This window comes from Pezoporus occidentalis, unplaced genomic scaffold (genome assembly GCF_034315485.1).
Source record: "Pezoporus occidentalis ecotype Australia unplaced genomic scaffold, CSIRO_AGI_Poc_V1 ctg46, whole genome shotgun sequence".
NCBI classification, from domain to species: domain Eukaryota; kingdom Metazoa; phylum Chordata; class Aves; order Psittaciformes; family Psittacidae; genus Pezoporus; species Pezoporus occidentalis.
In genome coordinates, this window is record NW_026915791.1 from 7,273,865 (window position 1) to 7,285,410 (window position 11,546).

An 11,546-nucleotide genomic window follows, 5' to 3' on the forward strand; every position below is an offset into this window, starting at 1 on the left:
AATGGGTGGTTTAGCCACAGGAAATGTATTCCTCAGCTTAATGTCAATGAATAGCATCAAATAATTGAGTGAAACATATGTATTGCTGGTAGAGAAAATTGCCAGTGTTAGGACAGGCTAATTCCCATAGGCCTCATTCATAAAGGTTGCATGTGGAACTGAAAATACTGATGAAATTAGAATTGCTTAGGAAACACCGTACCTGGTTCCTTGACCTTGAGTTCAAATTTAACTTTGGAACTTCCAGCTATTACAGCATATGTCACATCATCTTCTTTTCCTACATTATTGATCGTCAGTGAATGCTTGTTTCCATCTGCTTTAATGATATATTTCTCACTTTCGGTAATTTCTGTGCCAGCTCGCTGCCACTTCACCTTGATGGCAGCTTTTTCTGTCTCTGCTTCAAACACAGCTGTGCTTCCGGCTGTCACCTCTGTTGTCTTCGGCTTCTTGGTAAATGCAGACACTAAAAAAAGAGAGAGGGCTCACAGAGGTCTGGTTTGCAGTTGTGACCTATCTGGTGTAGTCAGCTGCTGTGGCTGCAACAGCTGTCTCCTTGCTCTCCCATCTGCCCATGTAAGATATACATTACAACACTTTCTACAGAGAAGTTGTGAATTGTCTTTGAGTTTATTGGGTTCTGTATCTGAGATGTCACATCTTCACCATATTGTCATGAAATGGATAGCAAACTTACCTCCCTGTCCATCTTCCTCATTCTTTCCCCCTAAAATGAACTCTGATTTTTCATGAATGAATGTTTTGATCTACAACAACATGGAATGATGTGTATTCTTATGTATCAAACTGTCTACAATGATTTGCCATGCAGTTTTGTTTAGAAATATTAATTCGGTCCTAACAGTTGCTTAATACAGTTGTTAAAGAGGACCAGGATCTGTTCCTCCGACAATATTGCCATTTATGCAGTAATGTGTGACCTAATATAGCACAATGAATGAATGGTTCATCTTTAATCTTTCTGTTTTGACTGTTCAATATTTTAGTGCACATTCCCGTGATGGCCTTTGTAAGTTTATACCAGCTAAATAATATGAACTGCGGTTTGCATTCAAATGTTTAATCCAGCATTAGAAGTTAAACTACTTGCCTACACAGAACTCTACAACAACTAGTTTTCTAATTACTTACAAGGTCAATCAAAATATTTTCTCTATGTGTCAAGAAGCACTTATAAGGCTTATAATAAGAATGAATGAAATTATTAACATCTAAGGTGAGCAAGCATAAACCACATGATGGTTTAGGTCATATGTAATCAAAGTAGCTCAACAGATAGGACTTTGGAAAGCAAGCAATATATTGTGAGGTCGTCCATTAATAGCCTAATCTTTCTCAAGATTAGATTTCAATAAGGTAACTGATTTTATTAAGTTCTTTACTGTGATTTATTTATTTAGATTTCTTCAACTTTAATCAAGTTTTTCATTTTACGCTGATGTTCTGGTCTTTCTGATATCTGTTCTCTTTTCACGAATTGCCATAATCTATGGTCATGTATAAAAATACCAGCAATTAAATTCTGATTCATACACTGGATGGTTTTTGTGCACCGTTTTGTCATCTTTTTATTGGCTTACACCTCCTTAACCAGGCTTTTATGAACTATTAGTAATTCCATTCAGATTTAATTATACATGTTACCTCTGTGGCAAATTATCTATGGCTCTCCTACTTGGGCAGCAACAAGAACTCTTCCAAACACCACAACAATGGTTATAATTAGCTTTAAACTTTTGGTTCTGCTTTACAAAAATGACAGGAACGTGGCATGAAAATATCTTAAAGAAATAGTTTATATTTATGTTCAAGAAGGTGCTTTAGCTAGTATAAATATTATATTGCTAATAATACCATCTGATCATTGCACAAACTCTCTACTCCTGTAGCATGTCTTCAGACTGCATAAATTAATTGACCTCAGTGGATTTGCATTTTCGTTGCATATGCAATGTACAAAATGTAAATGCATTTTGCAAATACACATTTGCAGTGTATACTGTACTGCTCCCTACTACAGTGTAATGCTCCAGGGCCTGTTACAAGTTGCACATCTTTTGATATAGTATTGCACCTCAGTAAATAACGTAGCAGGGTATACTTTGATGCAGTGTATCATGTATAACTGCAGAAGAGTTATTGCAGACATTAGGTTTGATGTACACAATTCAAAAGGTGGCCAGGATACTACACAGTGGGGAGCCAGGTCTCTTCTGGAACCCACTCTTGAAATACCTACTGCCTGGCTCCTTTCCCTATGACGCTAGAGATAAAGCAGCAAAGAAGCATGCTTTTTGTCTCCGAGTGCTATCATCATTGCTCTTCCATTTTAGCACAAAAGAATCTATAAATATATTAATTACTTAACAGCAATGTGGCCTGTAAAGATTCCAGCCTACAAATGGCAGGGTTTCAAGACATGCGTACTTGGAAGTAACTCTCTGATCTGCTGCACACACTGCAAAGTTTCTTACATTTACTTTAGATGACTCAACAGAAACAGATTGTTGACCAGAACTACGTGCATAGTGAGAAATCTCCACCACCACCTACTATTTCTGAATTTTGGGAAATCTAAATACATATGTAGAAGTTGCAAGTAGGTCTCCTTGTCTTTTTTATCTTTCCTCTCTCCCTTTCCTGCCAAAAGACTAATTTCAGTTCCAACTCAAAATTATTTTGAATACTTCTAATGCGTAAAATGGGAAAGCCCCAAGATCCTCCCCATGGGAACAAAGGTCTGCTAGAACAATCATTAAGAACCCACTTTTTCACAGGGAAAAGACGCTCTTAAGAGTCATTTTCCTGCACTCGAGATTCAGAGTCAGTGAGTGACAGTGTCCAATGCAGTGTGTGTCTGAGTCCATCTGTGTTCCCTTTTGTCTTTCACTCTCTGTATTTGTAAAGGAAGAGTAGCAATGTACAGCTGGAGATTTTACAGGAAATTTCATTGCTGCAGGAGAGAGTTTGCTGAACAAGCATGTGAAGAGAATGCCATCAGTCTTCCTTCTGCAGGAAAAATGAGCTGCTTAATAGAAGAAAGAGAAGTGAGAGGTCAGGTATTCCCACTTTCTTTCATTGTGGCTGCTACTTTAAGTAACACATAAATCCAAGTTCACCAGCAGCAAAAACTTGTTGTTTTTGTTTCTTGTGCAGTTACTCCAACTAATCCAGCCATTTCTTCATTTGGAATGTTTCTAAACACTACCATTCTAAACTTCTTGTCTATATGAAAACCTCCCTTTTGCCTGCTTTTATCAGAAACACACTACCCATTTGGCAATCTCGCACTTCAACATTTGGCTTCTACCCAGATACTCCCCTCTGGGTTCCATATATACACCCCATACTCAAAACACTCTTTGATACGACCACCACCATCAGGCTGTGGAAAACCCAGTGACTGCGACACCTTTCATGTGATGTTGTGGAATGTCTTGTAGCTCTTGTGCCTGTCAGGCACTATCACACGTTTATCCAGATTCCCTGTTGAACATGCCATTGGGCTGAGACACCTGATGACTGAGTAGGCCATGTCCTCTGCCACCCACTTTGACAACTCTCTGCTTTCCAGTAAATTCTAAGCCACCCAGCACAAAGGGAGAGGAAGGTGACATTAGTACTAACATTCTATAGCAATTCTGGAGAATGAGTTACCAGTGCTGATGATGACAGGAATTATTGAAGGGAGGAGCGTGAGAAGTATTCTCTGTGTGTGTGTGTGTTTTGTGAGGATGGAATTGGAATTGCTGCGGAGAGTTTAACATCGGGAGAGAAGAGTTATGTGGAGCTAATGAAAGAAAATGGGGCTGGAGGCACTTTTCAAAGCTTCACTTCTGAGATCCCTGACATTCCTAATGACTTCTAGCTTCTGTAATGCAAAGAACTGCATATAATTTCTGAGCAATGTAAACCAGCAAGTTTCTACCCCAGGCAGAACAGGAAGCAGGCTGCATGCGGTCTGCAGTCTTGCAGAAAACTTTGTGGTGGCTAATGCTGCTGCTACCACAACTTGCTTGCAGCACCCATCCTTTAAAAGTCTTGTAACACCTGACAATGTACACATCAGCTGTACAGTTATGTATGTTACATGAGCTACAGCTTCAACAGAAAGCTGTTTTGAGATCCATGATCAGATTGCATTTTGATAGTAATTGATTAATAAAGTCTTTCAAACAGGAGGATGAAAAAATATAAAACACTTTTGCTTTTGGCCAAATTAAACTAGAATGAAATTATTTAAGTTCTAAAAATAATATTTTCCTTCACTTTTCTCCTAAATAAAATAACAAAAGTAGTGTTCTGGCTTCCTACTGCCACCATTTATTAAATCGTCATGATAGCACTTTCATGTTTTCTCCCTTACTTTCTGACCTGCTTTGAAACAATCTCTTTCAAACATCCACCAGCAACCTAGTTCACTATTCTGCTTTAAAACTTGTTCATATTCTTCTATACAAAACTCTAGAAGACAGCTAAGCTACTACTCAGGTCACTATCGTACTAATCGTTATTTCCTTTGCTCTCTTCTCGAGCTACCTCTATGCTGGCCCTTTATTTTGTAAGTGTTTTGAGGCAGAGCCTGCTTTCTGTTGCCTTTGTACAGCATCAAATCATTAGTAATAGCTACTTAGTATCATTTTATCCTAATAAGAATAAAAATTAGAAGCTGGCAGAGACATTCCTATTTGATTATTGGCAGAAAACATGGAGATGGAGAGTATATTAAAATAATCCTGAAATAACTGGGATAATTTTAATTAATAGCTCCATTCTTTTAATCACATGGCTTGTTAAGAATCACCAGCATTAGGTGAAAACCTATTCCTAAACCCACTGAATTTCAAAGTATGTGTGAACTTTGTGAAATTAAAGTGAGGATGAAGTGTAGATTCCCCAAGAATGATTTTAACTCCATGAAATGATAGAGAGAAATCTTCTTGTTGTTTTTTTTTTGTTGTTGTTTGGCTGGTTGGTTTTCTTTGGTTTGGTTTTTTTTTTTACTTCATCCTGCTTTCCAGAGTGGTGGCTCTGACTTCAGCTCTTCAGCATTCATTATTTGTGATGTGTACAATGAGGAGAGGGAGATAAGTAGTTAGGGAGAGTGTGCGTTAGATAAAGGCTTTCAGATGGTATTTCTGCCTTTCTGAAATGAAAACTGGTAAAGGTATAAATGTTTTAGCAAAATCTAATGTATCATCTGGTTGAATGCACATGCTACAAGCTGCAGCAGAAATCTGTAATGGGTATAATTAGAAAACACACTCAGGTTTTCTCTTACAATGCTGAGTTATCTTACTGCTCATTCTGTGTATTTGGTATTAAAATAAGTAACCGGTCAATGTATTTAATATTACTAAAGTAGTATTGTCTGTTGGAATTCCTTAATTTGTTAAGGCTACATTTTGAAAATTTATCTTTGATTTAATATGTACGCTTGGCATCTAATTTTCCTTTTATACCATTTGCTCTTCCATTGAGTTAAGAGCCAGACTGTGGATAAGCAGACTTCAGTAACACAGCTTGTAAATTCCTTGCTGAGGAACTATATAAAGATGCTGTGCATTCCTTGGTCAGGACCTAAGTGGCTTCTTGCAATTACAAGCTTAATCATTCCATGATCCAAAAGCTATTGAACTGCTCAATCTTATCATTCCTTGCCTACTTCAGCAGCTGAGATTGTAAAGTCCTGTAACATGAGCAACAGGCAAGGAATAGTTTCACTAAGCAGGGCCACCTCTCTGCATCCATCACACTTTCTGTAAAATGGAATGATAGTGTTCAGTTTGCTCTGAATCTTAACTAACAAAAGAGGAAAAGATATCTACATGAATTATTACTATTTATATTGGCATTACTGTAATGCATAGAAATTCATTATCATGGAGCAGTGCTTTACTGTGCTAGGTGCTTGCTAATACAAAATGATGAGTTTATATTGAAACTGAAATTGTACAATTTACTCTGCATTATGCAACATTGATTATTATTAATGCCAAAAGCCTCTGTGTATTTACAAGCCAGGTTATTTATAGACCAGTGATAAATTTCCTAATCTGAACTGCAAAATCTAGACCTCTCAGTCTGTAAAATATGTGAATAAAAATTGTCTGATTTTCAGAGAAGGTGAGTAATACCAGACTTCTCCTTTTCCAGATATAGCAATGCACTCGTTTCCCATTAAGTCCCATTTATCTACTAAATTCGGTGTTTAAAAGGTCAGCTGTTTCCTCTTAATGTCACAAAATATTGTTAGGGAAATGGTTGGGGCTTTTTATAACCTTTCTGAATTTTCACAACAAAAAAGAAGCTACCAAAGCTTTCCAAAAGGCTTTGAACAGAGATCAACTACAAAATGTTTAAATCAAAGGGAGAAGAACATAAAGTTTCTGCAACAAGTGATGCTTTTCAATGCTTAATTGCTTGCTCTGATGCTAAATTGCTGCAGGTCCAGTTGCTCTTGGAGAGGGGAAAGCTACGACTTTGGTTCCTTTGGTATTCTGTAAATAAATAGGGCAGTGCCTCATCCTGAAGTGTTTTAGTTGGACAGTTTAAAGTAAAAGAATGTCTGTTGGAAAATCTACTTCACTGGTTTATGTTTTGTGATTTGTTTTGGTTTTAACATGTTAAAAGGTTTGTTAAAACAGCAGATATAGACAGAATCTGTCTGATCATTCTCTGGCATGAAACAGTCTCCTTTATCTATACACCAGATGCCTACATTTCAGTAACAGAGACAAAAGATCTCTTAAGGTTCTTCAGTATTCTAACTGTATCATATGTGACAACAGGAATTGTAATTTGTCCAAGTATGAATCACCAGATGATTATTCAGTCCTCCTGTGATTGCACTCAACATTTTCCCATCTTGAAATGGCTTGAACTGTATAAACAACATGAAATAGAAAACCAAAGGGATTAATGTCTCTTAGGAGAATGAGTAGAGCCCCTCTAGAAGTTATGGCACATATGACTGATTCTTTCTCCATCAGAGTGGGTAATAAGAGCTTTTCCTCCCCCTGCTGTGATAATCACAGTGTTTGGGCTGCTTTGTTTGTAGGGATTGTGTAGGACCAATGATATTAGACACCTATTAGATTTCTCTGGGGAAATAAACTGGAATAGGATTTCTCTTCATCATTAGCTAGCATAGGCGGGCATCTTCACAAACAGAGCACTTGCCTTTCATCCACAGAGGCTAAAAATATCAACTTAAAGGCAGCTAAACCATTACAAATCAAGGCCCAATGCCTCAGTGATCATACTGTCAAATTTTGCCTACTTGTCATATTTCTTTTTTTGCCAGCATTGTCAGTCACAAGCATTAGACATTTCAATAAATCTCAAAAATCATGTGACTTCAAAATTAAATATGATTATGAATGTCTTATTTTGGCGGTGACCATTGAACTTTTACAGCTTATATTTTCAAGGTTTTCTCTACTGTGATAAAGTCTGCTATTCTTTTTTAGATATGATTCTATTTCCACCTGATTTCAGAAATTGCAGCTTTAAGATGTGATAAAATTGAAGGCTTGGTGACACCACTGTTGCTTTAGAGTTATCATCTAGAAGAAATAGTAAGAATCTTGTTGGAGTTAATTGTGCTTTAGTGCTTTGCAGTTCTTAATGGGAGATAAGGGCTGGATTTGTGCTCTGCCTCTGGCAGTGGCCGATTCCAAATATTTTGGCCAAAATGAAAGTTCTTAACAAGTTCTTCTTTTGTGACCATGGGAGACTTTCCCATTGACTAGTCCAACAGGAGACTGTTCACAAACTGTAAGTATAAGCAGCTATTATTAACTCTGGAAACTGCATGTTGTTAAAAAAGCATGCACCTTGTACTGTGCAATCAGGTAACATTGATTCTGAGAGTGCACTCGCATCGGTGGACTGAGAGCTCTAAAAGTGAAGAACCCAGATGTAGTACAGTTTTCTGCAGCCCTGTGCAATGGATATGTGCGTACTTGGCAAGCAATCGTAACTTCAGCTTCTGACAAGTTTTTTTCCCAGCTTAGTTGTGCACACAAAGTGCTCCTGAGACAGCTTCCTCTACCCACACACAGGTATCCTGACCTCAGCTCTCCCTACCTCTGATTTCCAGGCTCTCTTCCTTCTCCTAAGACAGATAGATTCATTGCATCTTATACCCCAAACTAGTCCTCCCCTTCTTTCCTGTGTGAGCAGGCTATAAGTGATCCCTTATTTCTCAATGTTGAATTAGAACTAAATCTGAAATCTTTTCCTGATGTTTTTCTTGTGGGGCAGGACTTGCACTGGGCTCTGTGACCTTGGCTCTCTGAAAACGGTTGGTTATCTTGCGGCTGAAGGGGAAAGGATGGATGAGGGTGAATGAAAAGAAGTACACATATATTCTTTACAGTACAATATCTCCTTTTCTCCCTAGAGCTCTACTGTCACTGGCTGGAAGAACTAGAAGGAATAAACTCTGAACAGGTGCCATTTGATTTCATTTTCACAAGGATTTCACTAACAGCAAATACAAAAACAATTTGCTAATAACACTTCCTCAAAATTATCAGGGAAAATATTCCAAACAAACCAAACAGAATCAGGAGAGGCTTATGCTGCCTAACTGACCAGCAGAGACAGTACAAGCTGTTTTCAAAGTCCTAAAGGTGACCAGGAAAGGAAATGAGAAATGCAAAGAATCCGAGAATTAAATGCATTTCATCTCTATTCTTTCCTCATTCACAGTCTCCTGAGAAAATTCTGTGGCTAAGGGTTACCAAGGTAGTTACTGACTTCTCTGCGAGATCACTCAGCATCCCTTGCATTTATAACCTCATAAAATAACAATCTCTTTTTCCTCTCTATTTTTCTTTTTCCACTGAGCCATCTCATTTCTCTGGTGTAGAAAAGCTACTCACATTTTTTTCCTGTCAAGCTTTGTTAGGTTTTGTCTGTCAGTTCTGATCCTTACCTGTTTTCTTTGCAGGCTCTGGCATCTTCACTTTGTTTCTGAAGAAGCTCCCAGGTGTATCTAGAAAGCAGGGTCCAAGTTAAACAGGAATGAGAGTGCAGGGCTTTTGAGACCCCCTAAAGAAACTTGGTGGAAGCCCCCATCCTGCTCCTCCCCTTTGATCTCCCACTGTTGTCAACTACGGCACCTTATCAACACACTTGACAGGCTACATCAGCTGTGATAAATATAGCCAAGTTCCAGGAGCCAGAGAGCTCAAACCACCCAAGTCTGGCTACCACTGGGCTGCTGGTATAAACCAGAGCACAGTATGATGTTGCACACATGTACTGTATGTTTTCCAGCTTCACATAATGGTTTGCATTAGGAATTCCTACACTGCCATGTGTACAGCACATTCACTGAGTAGATCTGATAGTTACATCTCCTGGATGTTGGTTCTGTACTTACTCTGATGATGAATCTGCTTGCATTCTTGCAACCTGTTTCAGTCTTTGTTATTATAATTAGGTCAGATTTTGAGCAGCCCTCAAAACGCTTTTTTCTTGTTTCTTTTTTGCTCTCTTCTACTGAAGACTCTGCAGAACTGATGTGAACCTTCAGGAGAGAGCTTTCTTTTTCAGACACTTACACATTACTGACATTTGCAGTCACAACTAAGAAGCATGACATTGTTTAAATAGTTTCAGTCCTCCCTCCCCATCCACCCACTTGAACCTCAGCATGTAGTTAGTGAAAATTAGCAAGTCTTTCTATTTTTGGTTTTAGATACCATTTAAAAAATGGTTCTGAGGTTCTATTTGATACCTCCAAAAGTTTTAATTCTACTTAATTATATAGAAAAGACCTGGGGGAAATCTCAGGAGAAAGTTACATTGATATTTCCATTTCATGCTCCAGTCATTGCTCCTTATTTCTTCATACATTTAGCATATGTCAAAAAAGTAAGTGTGGACAATCCTCCCTTTATTGACCCAGTGGTATATCCATTTCATGCCACTTTTGTCTGTCTCATTTTGAGTTTTGAGCTTTATCAGAGCAACTCTGTATGCTGACCACTTAGCACATTTTAGCTACCACTAGTATTGAAAAACCCTCCTAAAACCAATGTAGTTTTCAGGTTTTCCAGTTTTACTAGCCTGTAAAAAACTCTATCTAAAGGATTTCTGCTTTTGGCAGGGAAATCAGAATGGACAAATGTGCACACAGCCCATCAGTCACTATATTTTGTGTCCTCTTTCACGTCTGACTCTTTGGGTAGACTGATAGGACAAATGTGAACATGCAAGAACAACTGCTGTTACCTCTCCTGATTTAGGCCCAAATACTTCCTCTATATTCCTCTCCCCTACACCTGGGTCGGAGCAATCCCAGGCATAGCTACAGGTAGGGCAGAGAAGAGATTCAGAGCAGCCCTGCGGAGAAGGACTTGGGGGTGTTGGTTGATGAGAAAATGAACATGAGCCGGATTCAGTGTGCGCTCACAGCCCAGAAAGACAACCGTATCCTGGGCTGCATCAAAAGGAGCGTGACCAGCAGGTCAAAGGAGGTGATCCTGCCCCTCTACTCTGCTCTTGTGAGACCTCACCTGAAGTATTGTGTGCAGTTCTGGTGTCCTTAACATAAAAAGGACATGGAACTGTGGAACAAGTCCAGAGGAGGCCACGAGGATGATCAGGGGCTGGAGCACCTCCTGTATGAAGACAGGCTGAGGAAGTTGGGGCTGTTCAGCCTGGAGAAGAGAAGGCTGCGTGGAGACCTCATAGCAGCCTTCCAGTATCTGAAAGGGGGCCTATAGGGATGCTGGAGAGGGACTCTTCATTAGAGACTGTAGTGATAGGAGAAGGGGTAACGGGTTAAAGCTTAAACAGGGGAAGTTTAGGTTGGATATAAGGAGGAAATTCTTTCCTGTTAGGGTGGTGAGGCAGTGGAATGGGTTGCCCAGGGAGGTTGCAAATGCTCCATCCCTGGCAGTGTTCAAGACCAGGTTGGCCGAGCCTTGGGTGATATGATTTAGTGTAAGGTGTCCCTGCCCACGGCAGGGGGGTTGGAACTGGATGATCTTAAGGTCCTTTCCAACCCAAACTATTCTATGATTCTATGATTCTATTTTTCAGGTGAGTGAGAAAGATGGGCAGGATGTGATCTATGTACATTTTCTGTCGCCTCTGTTTCTAGCGGAGCACAGGTTAGCCTGGTATGTTTTTGACCTACTTTCCTGTATCTGGGGCATTTCGCTAGGAGTCAGGAAATCTCATCTACTTGCTTCGGCTTGAACTCTTTCAAAGGGCTTGAATCCCACAGTATGAAAAATCTGTCACTCATCTAGTGAAGATCATTATTCCCTTCTTCAACATTTCTTCCTGTTAGAGAGCTGCCATTAATTCCCTCTTCTTTCCAGAGCAGATCCCAAACGCTGTTAGAACTATATCCATGTGCCTTCTGGGAAGAGAGTTCTCTCCCTGCAACCCTTGACGGTAGAGGCCACAGAAGGCAGAGCTACCACAGAGGAAAAAAAGACAATGTGTGCAGACTATCCAGAGGTGTACTGTGATCCGAGCCACACTTCTCTGCTTAC

At 39.3% G+C, this 11,546-nt stretch overlaps 1 protein-coding gene across 1 annotated transcript in view; it reads right to left on the reverse strand.

The window, feature by feature from the left end:
• Positions 1-9,134, reverse strand: part of MYBPC3 (myosin binding protein C3) — a 59,871-nt gene extending 50,737 nt beyond the window's left edge. The window contains exons 1-2 of the mRNA XM_062635979.1: positions 8,969-9,134; positions 203-469 (exon numbers count right to left, since the gene is read on the reverse strand). Of these exons, the coding sequence (XP_062491963.1) occupies positions 203-469; positions 8,969-8,993 (292 nt within the window). The 5' untranslated portion in view covers positions 8,994-9,134. The remainder of the gene's footprint in view (positions 1-202; positions 470-8,968) is intronic.
• Positions 9,135-11,546: the final 2,412 nt, after the last annotated feature.